The 16,131-nt window shown below is 34.1% G+C and overlaps 1 protein-coding gene across 5 annotated transcripts in view; it reads right to left on the bottom strand.

Moving 5' to 3' along the window:
• Positions 1-1,032: 1,032 nt before the first annotated feature.
• NEDD1 (NEDD1 gamma-tubulin ring complex targeting factor) overlaps positions 1,033-16,131 on the bottom strand; it is a 46,593-nt gene continuing 31,494 nt past the window's right edge. For all 5 annotated transcript variants that reach the window (XM_054238767.2, XM_017976308.4, XM_035257357.3 and 2 more), the window contains exons 9-15: positions 14,413-14,541; positions 12,324-12,371; positions 10,871-11,073; positions 9,822-9,978; positions 8,777-8,933; positions 3,260-3,326; positions 1,033-2,819 (exon numbers count right to left, since the gene is read on the bottom strand). In XM_054238767.2, the coding sequence (XP_054094742.2) occupies positions 2,715-2,819; positions 3,260-3,326; positions 8,777-8,933; positions 9,822-9,978; positions 10,871-11,073; positions 12,324-12,371; positions 14,413-14,541 (866 nt within the window). In that variant the 3' untranslated portion in view covers positions 1,033-2,714. The remainder of the gene's footprint in view (positions 2,820-3,259; positions 3,327-8,776; positions 8,934-9,821; positions 9,979-10,870; positions 11,074-12,323; positions 12,372-14,412; positions 14,542-16,131) is intronic.

The following is a 16,131-nucleotide window of genomic DNA, read 5'->3' as shown; positions in this document are numbered from 1 at the left end:
CTTTAAAAGAAAAAAGAAAAAGGTGGAAGCTGACATTAACTGATTGAGATCTTTCCTTTTCGAATCTATATATTTAATGCTATAAATTCCGCTGGAAGTACTGTTCTAGCTGATTCCTACAAACTTTGACATCATCTGTTTTCATTTGCATTCTGTTCAGTATAAAGCAGGTTTCTTGTATTCAAAACAGATGGATTAAAAAAAGCAAGATTCAACTGATCATAAATTTACATTTAATTATCCCTATAGCTATTTAAATCTACCATTTTAGTGTTTACTTTCTATCTGTCCCATTGACTCTTTGTTCCTGTTTCTTTTGGAATTTTAAAATCACATTTTATCACCTTTTACTGGCTTTCTAGTTATTTATTCACTGTTTTTCTTTTTGTGGTTGCTTTAGGTCTTATAATACACATTCTTATCAATTTACTTTCAGGGAATGTTGTACCGCTCCATAGTCAGTATAACAATCTTAGAGAAGTAATAATTTTGTTTCCATCATCCCAATCTTGGTATTGTCATATATTTCACTTCATATATATTAACAACCTAGTATCCTATTATTATTCTTTTGCTTTAAATATTCTAGTGTTTTAAAGAAATTTAAAATAGAAAAATAGCTTTTATATTTACTCACATATTTACCACTTTTGGTGTTCTTCATTCCTTTGTATAGCTGCAGATTTCTATTTGGTATAATTTCTTTTTAAAGGCATTCTTTATCATTTCCTATGGTGCCAGTCTGCTTGTGATAAACTCTTTTTTTAGCTTCTCTAGGTCCATTTCACTAGCTATAGAATTCTAAATTGGGCTTTTCTTTCAGTACTTTAAAGATGTTGCTCCAGTGTCTGACATTCTTATCTCTGTCCTGCTATGTCTTTTCTCTCTAGCTGCTTTTAAGAAGTTCTCTTTGTTGCTTGTTTTAAGAAATCTGATTATGATGTGGCTTAGCACAGTTACTTCTTGTGTTTGGGTTTCACTGAATTTCTTAGGTTTCATTTGTTTCTCTCAAGGATCAACATCTGACAACCATTTCACATATTTTTTCTTTCTTTTATTTCAGGTGGGAAAGTAAATCTCTCATGATTTTGGCCGACGACAAAATTTCAATTTCAGGTTTCCTATTTTTTGCATATAAAATTTTATTTTTTATACTTACTTAGCTTTTAAATTCCATGACAAAAATTTTTCATCTATACACATAATTACTAAAATTATTTTATCCCACCTCTTTTAATACACATTATGTGCATTTATTTTTTAAAAAGGCAGTAAGAAAATATTAATAGATTTAAATACATGATGTAGGCAAAACACACTAATATTTATGTCTTCTGAACCTGTTAGATAGTAATATACAAGGAAACTTGTTACAAGTCATAATGCTTTCATAATCTGTCAGGAAAAGATCACATTAACATCCCTATATGCTTCAGTACAAATGTATTCTATAAACCACACTGGGAAAAAGTAATAATCCTGTTTTTATTTTTAGAAGTAATTATTAATAAGTTTATGCTTATTAAATGTATCCTTAAAAACTTCTATCACTTCAGAAACCCATAAAGTTAGTAAGCTAAGCTAGAGGTTGTTTTTTTTTTTTAATTTTGGTAAATACTTTCATCGCAGAAGTCAAAATGGGGCAGGAGAACTATACAAAGGTACATAGTTTAAATTTTTGGGACAAGAGACAACAAGAAGGTGAACAAGTCAGTGGCCCTCCCAAGCTTACATTTAACCTAAAATTGTAGATTACAGTAGGTAGATGTATACATCTAACTACTGCCAAAGAGGTATAAATTATTTTGACAACCTTTCTGAATAGTTTTATAGTAAGGCCAATAATATAAAAATATTATACACAGTACACAAAGAATTAGATAAAGCAATAGTACTGTAATATTTAGTATCTAATATGGAATCCCCACTCATTGTAAGTTGTCATGTTGACTAAATTTTACAGCACAATGTTTCATGCTAATGAGATAATCAGCAGATAGATAGCTCTTGTCAAGTCCTATGAACCCTTAAACATTTTTCATAGGTAAAGAGATCTAAAAAAAATACCACCCAGGAGTAAAGATTTGTCAGATGTACAATATAGTAACATAAATGCAAAAGATATCATGTAATTTGTGCAATTCAAAATTCCAAAAATTATCTTATTAAATGTACAATAAATAATAGTCATACTTGACTTCATCAAGTTAACAAAATAATTATTAGCCAACCCTATGCTTTATTAGTAATAGCTTAGAAACATGAACTGTCATTTAAAAATTACTTTCTCCATAAAAATAGAAGGCATATCAAACACTTTAAATCTCAACTAGCCCAAAAAATTTGAAAGGCCGTCTGTCAATCAAAAATATATGTTTAAAAAAAGATGACTAAAACACAAACATAACCAATTTTGAGGACCAATTTTCTTCTCTTACGAAAAAGGGCACTTAGTGGATGGCTAAAGCTTTCAAAAAATAAAGATCCTGTTGACTTTCCTATTAGGTAGATAACATACTGTACAATTTTTATTATAAAAATATACATATTTTTAAAGTGAAAACAGTGGTTGGTGTAAAATCCCATCACCCTTTTACTTTTACCTGAAAATAAAATCTCTTCCCTGGAGGCCATGAAAACAATACTGATTCTATGCAGTTCTGTGTTCCCAGAAACTTCCCAAATTACAGAACATTAAGGTATTCACTGAAATTTCAAAAGTGGGCCCGTAGTCTTTTGTTTTCTTCTCGTAGTCTTTCAATTTCAGCCACTAAACCTTCATTCACTGAGTATCTTTCCAGCAAAGAATGCATTTCATTCTAGAAAAAGGGTAAAATGCCTTTTAAATTACTGATATTTCACATTTATTTGGCAGTCTATGTTTTACATACTTTCAGCTATCATTTTGCTCATGTTCAATTAACTAAGTGAATGATATTTCTTGTACTTAACTCTTACTACTTTGTTAATATAAATGGAAGATCACTGGTAAAATTAATATATTTGGAAAATTTATATTTGCACATTTAAGATGCTTTTTGCTTACTCATCAGGAAGAAAGCCATGGGAAAAAGAAGCTTTAACTATCTCATAGGTCAAAAGGAGGTGACCAGTGAAAATCTATTTTACTTATTTAATGTCTAAAACACCCTATTTATTTTAAAAATTAAATAAAACAACTAAAATAGATCACCTTTAATGGATTTTTTAAAATTCACACAACTCTACTTTCATTTAAAATAACATTCGTCATACATACCAGTTGCATATGAAACTGTTTAATCATCTCCACTTGCAAATTCACAATGTCCCTATGGCATGCTTCTCTAGGAAGAATGTAAAATACATTTTAGAATTACAATAGTTTAACCAATTCTAATTCATTCAAGAAACTCAAAAAACTTTTTCATTTGCCAAATTACTGAATATTAATAATTATTATAATATAAAAATACCAATGCACTGAGCATTTATTTACTATGTGCTAGGTACTGTTTTACTTTAAATGTGAGAACTCATTTAAAACATCTTCACAAGTAGGTGCAATTATTACCTCTATTTTACCGAAGAAATAACTGAGCCACAGAGCAGTTATAACTTGTCCAAAATCACACAACCAGTAAATGATGAAGGTAGGATGTAAACTCAGGCTGTCTACCTACTGAATTCCCCCATACTATATTCTTTCATATAGAAATTGTCATTAAGACACAAACTTATATTACAATGAAATACGAAAAATTCACTAGGTTAGAAAGAGCATTTTATTATCAGTTTAGCTATTGAAAAAATGTACTTTCAGTAGAAAGTGGCAATTTGGGTGGTTATAGCATGGCTGACTCAATAAAATGCAATTAATTCATTCCTACAAAAGAACATATAAAAATTATGAAATATAATGATAAAAAAACACTCAGTCACCCACCATTCAACTTATGAACTAGAATGTCACCAAATCATAGAAGCTTCCTGTGTGTTCCTGATTCTCACTTAACTCTTGGTGGTAAGCCCAAGAAAGAAGTCATTACCCTCCTGAATTTTGTTGGACAAAAAAAGTTCTTTTTTAATATCCTTGTATAACATATAATCTGTAGTCAATGTTTTCATTGTTCTTGAGCATTTAAGCTTTACAAAAAAGGGTAACATATAGCTTATTTTTAAGGAAGAATTCAATATTGTTTTGAAGATTCATGTTCCATATATCTGTAATTCACTGGTTTGTATTGGTGTATCCATATTCCTGTTAAAATTTTGATTGTTTTAAAGTTTTTATTATTACAATGTCATAATCAATCATGTATTATCTCCCAACTCACATGGGCCAATGTCCATCGATGACATACACTCAAGAGTATACTCCCTTTTACAAAGTCATGCAAATTGTTTTTCAAAGGTAGTATCAATGGACATGTTCATCACCAGTATAACAGAGTTCTTCTTGCTCTATATCATCATCAAGACTTAGTATTACCAGATTTCTCATATTTTCCCATTGAATGGGAAATGGTATCTCATTGCATTTTTAGTTCTCTGATTATGAGGCTGAGTATATTTCTTGTTTTCATATACCATTCCTCTTCCTTGAAATGCTTTTCTTATTCATTTATAAGCATTATTTACATAATCTGATCCCTTTTTATATGAGAACTGCAGATATCTTCTTATCCCTTCACTCTGTGATATACTGTGATGAACAGTTGTTATTAATGTGCTCAAATATCCTAACCTAATCATGGCAGTCAACTTTACCAATGTACTTTGATAGGTAGTGCATTATTTTGCTTTAAATGATTTCCTACCATGAAGTTATAAACTCTTATGTCAACTTTATACGAAAAATCCAATGTCACAACACAATTTATTATTTCATATTTTGCACACAAATCTGCAGTGCTACCTCTCTATCATTTCCATATATGCATAGGTTTCTTTCCAGCTTATATGATTCCTCTGGCCAATATGTCCTCCCTGTGCCATGCTATATATCTTAATTACACTTTAATGATTAAGCACATTCATCTGACAAGTCCCCTTCAACCTTATTCTTCTCTGAAGTGTCTTGGTTATTCCTAGATTTTTTTTTCTTCCATACATATTTTGGAATCACCTCAACATCTTCTTCCAAATCCCAGCTGGGATTTTAATTGGAATTGCATTCAATCTACCGAACTACTTAGGTGAACTGATATCTTTATAAAATCTCTCCATTTATTTAAATGTTAATTCTTTTGAACAAAAAGTTTAAAAATGTTTTTCTACAAAAATCTTCACTACTTTGGTAGATTTATTCCCAGGTATCTTATTGTTTTTCTGTTGTAACAGCAAGGCTTTCTTAAAATTTTCCTCTTCTACTTTCAGTGATAGTAAAAACTGCATTAAAAACAAAAACACTGTATCAGGGAACCACCAAGGTAGCCAGGACGTCAAGAGCCATGGTCTTGCAAAGAAGGAAAGACTACTAGGTAAGCACTACATTTACCTCTGTTTTCCTTCTAGAGTATGTGCTGATTCCACAGTGTGGAGAAGAAACTGAGCTGAAGCAGTGGTCTGGAGGTTAAGATAGTCTCACTAGGTAGGGAGTATTAAGAGTTTGGGACTACCAAGGTAGCCAAGGCTGTAAGAGTCAAGATCTTGAAGAGGGGAGGCCTGCAGAAAAGCAAGCCTGAAACCGCAATTTCCCCTCGAGATGTCTGTTGATTTCTAAGCAATGCTCGCCCTGGGTTAGATGCCAAAAAGCAACCATAAAACAAGCAACTCAAGAGCAGAGAAAGTAATCTGGAAGTCTTGTGATGCTGGCAAAATAGAAGTTAAAGTTTAGGACCCACTAAGATAAAAAGAATACTCCAGACATTCAACTCATGTCCTAGAAGAGCAAAGACTACACACTAGGAGTAAAGGCAAATCAGAAACAAACTAGTGCTAAGAAAACCTGAAACCTAGTAACTACAGGATCACAGGGATCTGCTTACTGAAAGAAACTTACATCTTCTTAATGGACAACAGAAACAGACACACAGATTTCTACTTAGGATGTATTAGGTTGGTGCAAAAGTGTAATTTCTCAACTCTAAGAATGAAAACAAACCTGATAACCTATAAAATCATAATATTTTAAATTCAACTGAGAGCTTAAAATGGAAAGAAATCTACATGAAGTAAATTCCAGAAAATGAGGAGTTCCTCCTAGGAGAAAAAGAGACCCATGACTGTTTTCATCATCTTCATGCCCTTGACAGAATAAAAAGAACTAACTGAAATTTTAACAAGATTTTTAAAGGCCAAGTAAACACTGGCTTGATAGTTTAGAATTCCAAGGGGTCTCAGCCACAAAGAAAGTTTGAATTTACTCACCAACTTTTTCCCACATGCCTTCATTCAGCACTCATGTAAAAAAAAAGTAGGGATAGTATAACAGGAGGGCTGAGGGAAGACACCCTAAGACACAGATGCACAGAGCCTGGTGAAGCCCTAGGGCAGGGGAGGAGAACTGAGAGTAACCCCTCTAAGGCACTCTCAGAGAAGATGGCAGCCACCCCATACTGCTCAGGGAGGATGGCTGAGAAAGAGGCCCTTAATACCTTCTCTGTCCTGTCAATGATAGGTATAGCTGAACACCTAATCTGATGAACACCTGGACTGATGGCAGAACAAGTAAATTTAAAGAAATCCTCTGAGCCACTCTAGGTCCTCACTGAGTCCCAGGCAAAGGCTGCCGATGGTCCAGGGGCAGAGGAGCTGAGAGAAGTCCCTACCCATCACCCCCAGGTACAGACATGCAGGGTAGGGCAGCAGAACCAAGAGGCACTGTAGGCCTTCACCACACATGCTGAGGCAACTCTCCAGGGCTGGAAAGGGGGCAGACACACTTCTCTTGAACAGAAAGCCAGGAACAGACGAGAGTGAAAAAAACCTCCAGCCGCCCCTAAAGCTGGCAGCTGGGCAGTAATGCACAGCTATTTCAGAGTTGCTCCAGCATCCAGATCCCCAGGACTGCTGAAGGAAAGGCCCTGAGCCCACTGTCCTCAAATCATCTGAAGCCAGTGGTGAACTGACACCCAAATGCTTCTTGAATAAATGGATAATAAACAGACAACCCCCATTACCCCTGTGCTTAAAAAACTCTGAAGGCTCTCCATTACCTGTGTGTTAAGACCTTCACAACTGTCCCTCAGGCCTCATCTCTTACCATGGTGCCTTCTTTCTGTAAACATTCCTAGAATGTATGATCATGTCTCTGCTCAAGCTGTTCCCACACACTTCAGTATAAAATAAAATCTCTTCAGTGGCACCTTTCTAATCTGCCCCCGCAGAAGAACTGCTCCCTTTCTGTGATTTCAACATCACTTTGCACACATTATATTATAGTCAGCTGTGTCCAGACAGTTCTGCTATTATGCCATAAATATTTATGCATTCCTGAAAAAAACATATATTCTTTAACACTGTGTATGAAAGGTAACAGAACTTAGAGAAAAAGGATTAGGGCAAACCACTCAAAAACCTATGCAGCTTTGTAACCAAAGTAAAACAAAAACAAATCCTAATAAAAACACTGACATAGTTAAAAAGACATAGTAAATGTCTAATAGATAAGTATTGAGTAATACCCTTACTGTGAACAAGTGATGGCCACTTAATGGAAGGGAACAGAAGATAGGATTGGGGCTATCAAGTTACAGAGGCAAGGGCAAAATGCCCAAAGATGGGAAATAATCACAAAATAAGCACTTCTAACACAGGGCACACAGCCGAGCCAAGAGGAAGTGAATAAAGAGATGGATGCTAATGGGGTTTGTGCATTCAGCTGTGTTCACATGTACCTTATTTTGGCTGCTGTTACATGAACAAACAAAATTTCCTCATCATATTGTCAACATTGTCCTGTTTTACTGATCTCAAATGAATTAATTCACATTAAGAGAAATACACATAGCAGAACACACTGCACCTAGCCCAACTAAATCATAAGGCCGTTATAGGCAGATCATTCATTTCTGTATCCTTATTATCTGGTACATATATACTAGGCAGGGTAAATGCCAAAATTATAATTTTTCTTTAAAAAGTATTTTCAACATTTACAAATATATTTTAAAAATATTTTTAAACATTAAAAGGAAACATGCACCAACAAAAACTGCACATCTTCTCCGACATTCTTGCTTACGGTAATCAAAATCTCAGCTAGAACATTATAGGTTAGGAAGGAAAAAAAGGCACCAATGATTTTAATAATTGAAGATAGCTTCCAAAAATATGGAGATGATAAAGCAGCATTACAGAACACATTTTTATAATGTTCATAATTCAAAGGATAAGAAAGACAAGGGCAAATCTGAGAAAGTATTTTTAGATTAAGTATTGCATTTTATTTGAAAATATTCAGAATTGCTCTTTAAAATATCTTTTTCTACTACATTATTGCACATAGCACACCTAATAGTTGATCTCTGAACATATTGCAGGTAAGAACCCAATTTGAGCTTATCAGAACTTGTCCACATTTTATAATAAAAAAAGTTCACAATGGTAGTCTGCCTGCTAGACTGCCCCGCTGAGTTATCTAATAACTTCCGTAGGTAAATGTGCCTTTTCCTGGCTCATAATCAATAAATGCAGTATGAAAAGATCAACACAACTCATCATGTTTTCTGTGGTTTTAGGGTTACCAGAACCTAGACAATAGTAACCAACAACATTATCTATAGCTCTGATTTTAGATCTAGGAAAAAAAAAAGTAAGGTCTAGATAGAAGGAGTAGTTTCTCAATTACTACCTAAAGTCATCCAATGTTTCCTGTATCATGTTCTGAATAAAATGAATTTGAATGGAAGTCAATGGTGCATTTTGCCGGTTATTTCCAATGGTATCAGCTATTTTTTCTGAGAGTGAACTGGCAACTCCAGCAGTGACAGAAGATGCTACCTTTGGATCTAAAATAAAGAATGAAGAAAATATTAATAGTCAACTTAGATTGAGAGACATCAGACATTTCTAAATAAGATCTGAAATCTTGAAAAACTGGCAAAGAAGAGTTCCTGTGACACTTGGAAAAATTCACTGTCTGGAATACAAACCTTAGAAATTTCTATAACATTATTTCTAATAGTCATTTATCTATATATATAAACTGCCAGCTGTGTAATGTAATACCACATGACAGAGGGATTAATCTTGAAGAATCTATGAACCACCTCCTCTTATAAAAGATGAATGTGACAAGATGCACCAAAAACTAGATAAACCAAGACTATTAAAAACAAACAGAAGGAAAATGGGAGTAAAGTGCTGCTCCTGGAAAAGCCTTAGAGTTTAAGCTAATGCAATATATATCCACAGAAACCTTCAAGTAAAATATAGATATTTATATAAGAGTTGATTCTAAACAAAGAGTTGCTTTGTGTAGATAACTCTTACAGTTAAACCAAATATTCCTTTAAATGTGATCAAGTTTTTATGAGTCTGTAGCACAAATTCTAAGAATAAGACTTTGATATGATGAGAAAAAGATTTTCAGGTAGTTAACCATCCCTTTTCAAAGGGTCCGACATAATATTTCTATCTCTGCCATATTAAAGACACATAGTACACTGAAACAGTAATTCACACCAAAAGAAGATCAAATTAATGTATCTGAATTTAACCATTCATATCCATTTCATTTTCTTCTAGTAAGACTCACACTATAGAAGTCTCCATAAACTTTAAACTCTTTGAACATTTTTAGTCAACAATTACTCTATTTCTCCTTTACAAGTTAAATAATTGGGATAATTTTTCCATTAAACACTTTAAAACATCAAGAAGTTTCATGTACTTACTTGGAGTTGAGGACCCATTGATTGGGGGTTCGCATATCAACTGGGCTTCAATTTCATTCTCTGGCTTTTCAAATTTCTCAGAATTTCTTGTTTGGTTAGATGACGGAGAGGTATTTAAATTTCCACTTTCAGCACCAGACGTGATCAATTTTGCTAACTTTATATTTAAAATAAACAGTAACTTTAATATACAATGTTTTGTTTTACTCATATTACCCATATAATTTTTGCCTACTTTTCCCTTTTTTCCCCAGTATGTAGGTTCAGGGAAATGAAGGAAAATAAGAAGGGATATAGAAGAATAAAAAACAGATGAGAACTAGAGGCAAAATAAACTAACTTTTACTAATCAAAAACAATCTCGGCAATAACATGATGAGGAAAAGTTCATATACTAAGCACCTGCAGTTGAATACCATTTAAAATAGCGATAACTGGCAAAAACAAAAACAAAAACAAAAAACAACCATACACACACACACGCATGTGGTAACTAGTCAATAATATTTGTAAAATAAAAGATGTTTTTGTACTTCTTGTATGGTATCTTTTCAATATTCTAAACAATAAATATGAAAATACAGACATATTATACACCTAACTATCTTGGCATTCCTGGTAACTTTTGATCATTTTGAATCTTACCTGAGAAATTAAAATTCTATATTATACACTGTATTTTAGCAGAAAGTAACAATGATAAATTCCATTCTTAACACAATCAGTTTGCTCTAATGACTTAACCACCAACTTGATGTTGTATGCTGCAATGGAAATACATTTTAAAAGGATTTAAGGATAAAAGTGTTCTTGCACAGATAGATATATCAAGTATCTCATCGTAGAAAAATAGTGTAACTTTCCATCTGCTGTAACCTTCAACACATCCAAAGTGAGATTTCAAAGTATTCTGTAGTTATTCAAAACTGACATCAAGACTTATGAATAAGTGCATAGCACTGTTAATAAGTAGGATACATACACTGGCAGCGCCCGCCTTCTAGTGATAAACACATACAGTGAGTTCAGTATCACTTTTAGGCAAATACCTGTTTGAAGGAGTCTTTAGATTCCTGTTTTCCCATATATATTTTCTTAGACTCAGCTGTCAGATCATGATTTTCATTTTCCTCTTTCCCTGGAGATTCCATAAAGACATTAAGAGGACTTGAATGCAATACGAAAGGACTTGAAGTTACTGGATTTTTTCTTGGAGGAAACACTGAGTTCAACTGCGGTAGAAAGTCAAAGCCTGGAAATGAAGAGGAAAAAAACTGCACACGATGCCCCCAATCTTGGACACTGAAGAAAAGCACTTAATATGATAGGCAGATTAGGTCTATCATATTAGACCTAATATGATAGGATCTACATTCTAAAGACTGGTTTCTCAGATATACCCTATAATTGATATGTATTCTTAGGCAAAAGTCTTAAACTTTCTGTGACTATTTCCTGATCTGCAAATGTGAATGATGATATCCATCACCCAGAGTAGTAAGGCTTGAAAAGTATTATTTGTAAAAATACTTTGAAAACAGCAGAACACAATGTTTTAGTCAGTATTAATTTCTGATAACTGAAAATTGTTAATTTGGCATATCTCTATGGTACGTATCTTGGAAGGCAGTCTCTGAGATGGCTTCTAACGACCCCTGCCTTTGGCGTCCCCATCCTTGGGTAATCTCCTCTCTTTGAATGTGGCTTGGACCTAGTAACTTGCTTTTTTTTTTTTTTTTGAGACGGAGTTTCGCTTGTTACCCAGGCTGGAGTGCAAATGGCGTGATCTCGGCTCACCGCAACCTCCGCCTCCTAGGTTCAGACAATTCTCCTGCCTCAGCCTCCTGAGTAGCTGGGATTACAGGCGTGTGCCACCATGCCCAGCTAATTTTTTGTATTTTTAGTAGAGATGGGGTTTCACCATATTGACCAGGATGGTCTCGATGTCTTGACCTCATGATCTACCCGCCTCGGCCTCCCAAAGTGCTGGAATTACAGGCATGAGCCACCGCGCCCGGCCAGTAACTTGCTTCTAACAAAAGTACTATGAAAAAGTAGTGAGATACCACTTCCAAGATTAAGGTTATCAACATAGTCTTAAGAGAGGGCTACCATTTTGGATGCCCTCTCAGATTATCTTGCTCACCAGCTCTAAGGGAAACCAGCTGCCATGCTGTCAGCTGCCCCATGTATAGAGAAACTCATTGGCATGGAACTGGTATCTCCAGCCAACAGCCAAGGGCATGAGCTTGGAAACAGTTCCTTGCCCAGTTGAGCCTTAAGCTGAATGTAGCTCTGGTTGACATCCTGATTGATGCATGAAGAGAAACTTGAAGGCAAAGGTACTCAATCAAGTTATGCTCAGTTCTTGACCCACAGAAATTATGAGATGATAAATGTTTGTTTTTTTAAGCCTCAAAGTGTTGGAAAGATTTGTTACACCACATAGATAACACCATATCGCTTTTCATTTTCACGAAAATACTCCTAAGTAATTCTTACCATCTTTTTTGCCTATGGATTCGTCACCTCCCTTGTTCACTACAGCATCTATAACAAAATCAGAAAATTGTATTTTAAAAATAGTGAAAAAGAAGCCATATCAATTTAGTCTTTCTATTCATTCTCCAAAGAGTTCAGAGACTAACAATCTTAAAAAGCTAAATATGAGTGAGGTTAAAGGTAGGAGTACTCATTTAAATTTTTCTTTTACATTCTCTTAGTTTCATTCATACTTTAGCAGCAAATATGAAGATAATCCTATAGTACAGTCAGGTAATAAGGGAGCCAGGTAGAGTATAACAAACCCTGGGGTAGGTTTGGAGAGCTATAATCCAGTTCTGCCTATACCACGCTTTGTGACCTCAGACAAGTCTCAAATGCAATTAAATTTCAGTTTCTGCATCTATAAAATGGGGATCATGTCCTGATAAACTCATAAAATTGCTTTGAGAGGATCAACTGAAGTAATATAAAAAAATGTTGCAAAGCAGTACAATGTTATAAAAAAGTTTTATTAGTGTTTATTCCAATGGTAGAATATGTATAAGACTATTTTAATCCTATAATATTCATTTGCTAGTCCATAACAAAAATTATAAAACTCAACATTAACAGGTAAATAAAAAGAATGGGCAAAAATCATTAACAAATTCACCAGAAATTCAAGTGGCCAATAAACACACAATTATATCAGGAGAAATATCATCTATGTGCATGTGCATATATATGTACCCAGTAATCGCACAGCATGTACATGCAGGCTTTTAGAAATTATTAGTTTCTTCATCAATAATGTGGAACCACGATGTATCTGAAGATCATATGACTCAAATGCTAATCACATTTTTAAACATAGCAAAAGTAATTAAAGAAAAACTTTGTCTTAAAAACTATGAAAGAGAATTTAATTTGTAACTTAAACACTTCCAAAAAACCCCTTTGTACATTCTTCAATGCAAAAGTTACTCCAGAGGAGTCTCAATGGCCAAAAGTCCCAACTCAGCACTAACCCCAGAAACGTTTCTCAACTCCAGCACTAGTCACTTCTCTCTCCACCCACATCTGTCCTCTCTCTACTCTTTACTATGTAGTTTGATTTCTCTTTACTCTTTATGTAATTTGACTTCTCTTCAACCTGAAGAAAAGAATCCTTCCTCTTTCAGTTTGACTTAGCAATTTAAATAGAAGTTTGCAGACCAGGGTAAGGTAGAAGATACTTAATAATTCTATACTGCCACATATGTATTTATTCCTTCTGACTATAAAATTGTAGAAAACTTGGAAAAGAGACAATTTTAAAGTAAAAAATGAAATTGTACAAAATAATAAGTGGATGAAACAATTTTGACATCCTGCTGTTGACACAGTACACTTATAATAGTAAATACACAAATCTTTGTGGGCTTCTCTGAGTATTTTCTGAGATAAATTTGTAAAAATGAAATTACAAGGCCAAAAAGTATGAATATATTAACTCTGCCAAATTACCCTCTAGAAATTTATCCATGTTATTGGTAATATAGCTATTAGCAATTAGATAATTCCATTACACTAAGAAAACCATTATGAATGTCAGTACCAAAAAGGCACACTTAAACAATGTACTTAGCTCATATACTATGAACAATGACGTATAATGCTTCTATTTATCAAGCTGGCAAAACTTGTTTTTTATTATGGCAACTGTTTTTATGGGGTGGGGGAGGTGTACACATACCCAAAGCAAATTTTTTTAATTAGGAAGACTTTTTTGCGTATCAAAATATCTAAAATTTTAGGAACATTCGTTTAGAAGTAGATACAAGGGAAAGATTACCTATGAAGGTAAAAAATTCCTTCAAGAAACTTTTGTGGAAATTAAAATGCTAACTTGAGAGCTATTTGCATAATTCCCAAGTGAAAATTACTAGCATATATTTTAGAATAACATTTAAAATATCAGGGCAAAGAAAAAGATACCACCCCAGAGATGGAGAAAATTAGAAAACTGCCATGAATAGAATTGGACTGAAGCTATTATTCACATCTTTTAGCCAGAATAAAAATATTGACTACCAGCAAGAGAACAAGATCCTCTGAACAGACTTACCATCCCTGATAGGTGAGAACATGTCGCCTAAACTACTTTTCCCAGTATCGTCAAAGCTGGAGAAATCCTGATTTTTTCCACTGTCTGTTTCCTTAGATAAAGTGTCTGTGTTTATGCTTCGAGGCAAACCTTACAGGAATTAGATATAAAAATTAATGTTATTACATCTAAATAAATTTTATCATCAGAAGCTAGGTTGTAAAAATTGATGCATTACCCATATTGTTGGTAATATTACAACTGTGAGCATAAGGAGAATAAAACAGAATATGACAAGAGCTAAAGTTAACCAGGATTTTCATGGAACAAAAGGTTCCTCAATAGAAAACAGCTTATTTGTTCATACGGCAAAACTTTATTTCAGCCCTTTTGATGGAATTTTTCTAAAATAATTTATATATTTTTCTGCTTTCTTAAAGTACACTGCATACAACTATTGACTGACTCTTATGATAATCTACAAATGTAATTTTTTTTTTCAGTCTGTAAGTCATATAGAGCAATGCCTAACATGTAGCAGGACTCAATTAATGTTACTTTTCTCCCCTGATTTGCAATGAAGGGGTTTTCTGTCTTTTCTTTCACTAACAGTGGGAGTGTAACATTGCCCTCAGCATTACAGGTCTCAAATGACTTCACTAACCTCCATACTTTACAAAGAGGAAGCAAACCAGAACACCAAACTCATAAAGAACAGTATGGTAGACAACAGTAAAGAGACGGGAGCAGTTTCTTTTTTCTGACAGTATATAAATGCATGGCTTTAGGGTAAGGACTTTCTAAGAGGAACTCAGGAGGCTCGGTAGCTTCTGGCTCACTATTGGAGTAAGGATAAAGTTATAGAGGTTCAAAATTTTTGATTAAAGTCTGGCATCAGGATTGGTAACACGTTATTGTATTACATTTTTTTTAAAAGTGCTTTATTTGGCATCTCAGGCCCAAATGAAAACTGAAAAGTCTGAGATGAAAACAAAGAACAGCCTGCATATCCAAAAATGCCCAAGACTGGCTAATAAAATAAACTTGTCTAATAATACCTGCTATAAAGTCAAAATATTACCAAATCATTTGTACTATTGTTGAAGAGTGCCTATAGCAAGAGTTCAGTTGTTACAAAGAAGTAATTTTTTCTCCTATTTTCTAGTACTTAAAATGTTGAATGCATTAACTCCAGCCTCTGAAATTTCAGGAAACAGAAGTTGGCATCATTTGAAAAGAGTGCTGAAGTCTTACTCTTTTCTTCTTAAATGGTGATTTTCTTCTAAAACTGAGTACCAGCAACATGTTTAGAGAAGTCTGTTGGAATAACTAAATCAGGACAACTTCAATAGAAGCAATAACTCTAAAATATTAAATAACATATTAGTGTGTATAGGAAAAAAATGACACCCGAAAGGTTAAGAAAATTGCCTAAAGGCCTCCTGGCCAGAAGTGACAGATCTGAGATCAAGTCTAACTATTCTCACTATTTCCGAGGCAAAGTAAAGTGAGTGAGTGTGTGTGTGTGGGGGGGGGGGGGAGGGGAGAGAGAGACAGAGAGAAAGAGGAAGTGAAAGAGAATGATGAAGCAAATGTGGCAAAATGTATAAAGTACATCTAAAGGGTAATGCTTGGAGCTGTCTGTACTATCCTCAAAACTTTTCTGTAAGATGACAGTCATTTCAAAATACAATTAATACACAAGCATGGTTAACTTGGTGGAGGCAGGGCACTCATACA

This window comes from Callithrix jacchus, chromosome 9, assembly GCF_049354715.1.
Source record: "Callithrix jacchus isolate 240 chromosome 9, calJac240_pri, whole genome shotgun sequence".
NCBI lineage: Eukaryota > Metazoa > Chordata > Mammalia > Primates > Cebidae > Callithrix > Callithrix jacchus.
This window is presented reverse-complemented; position numbering and strand designations above follow the sequence as displayed.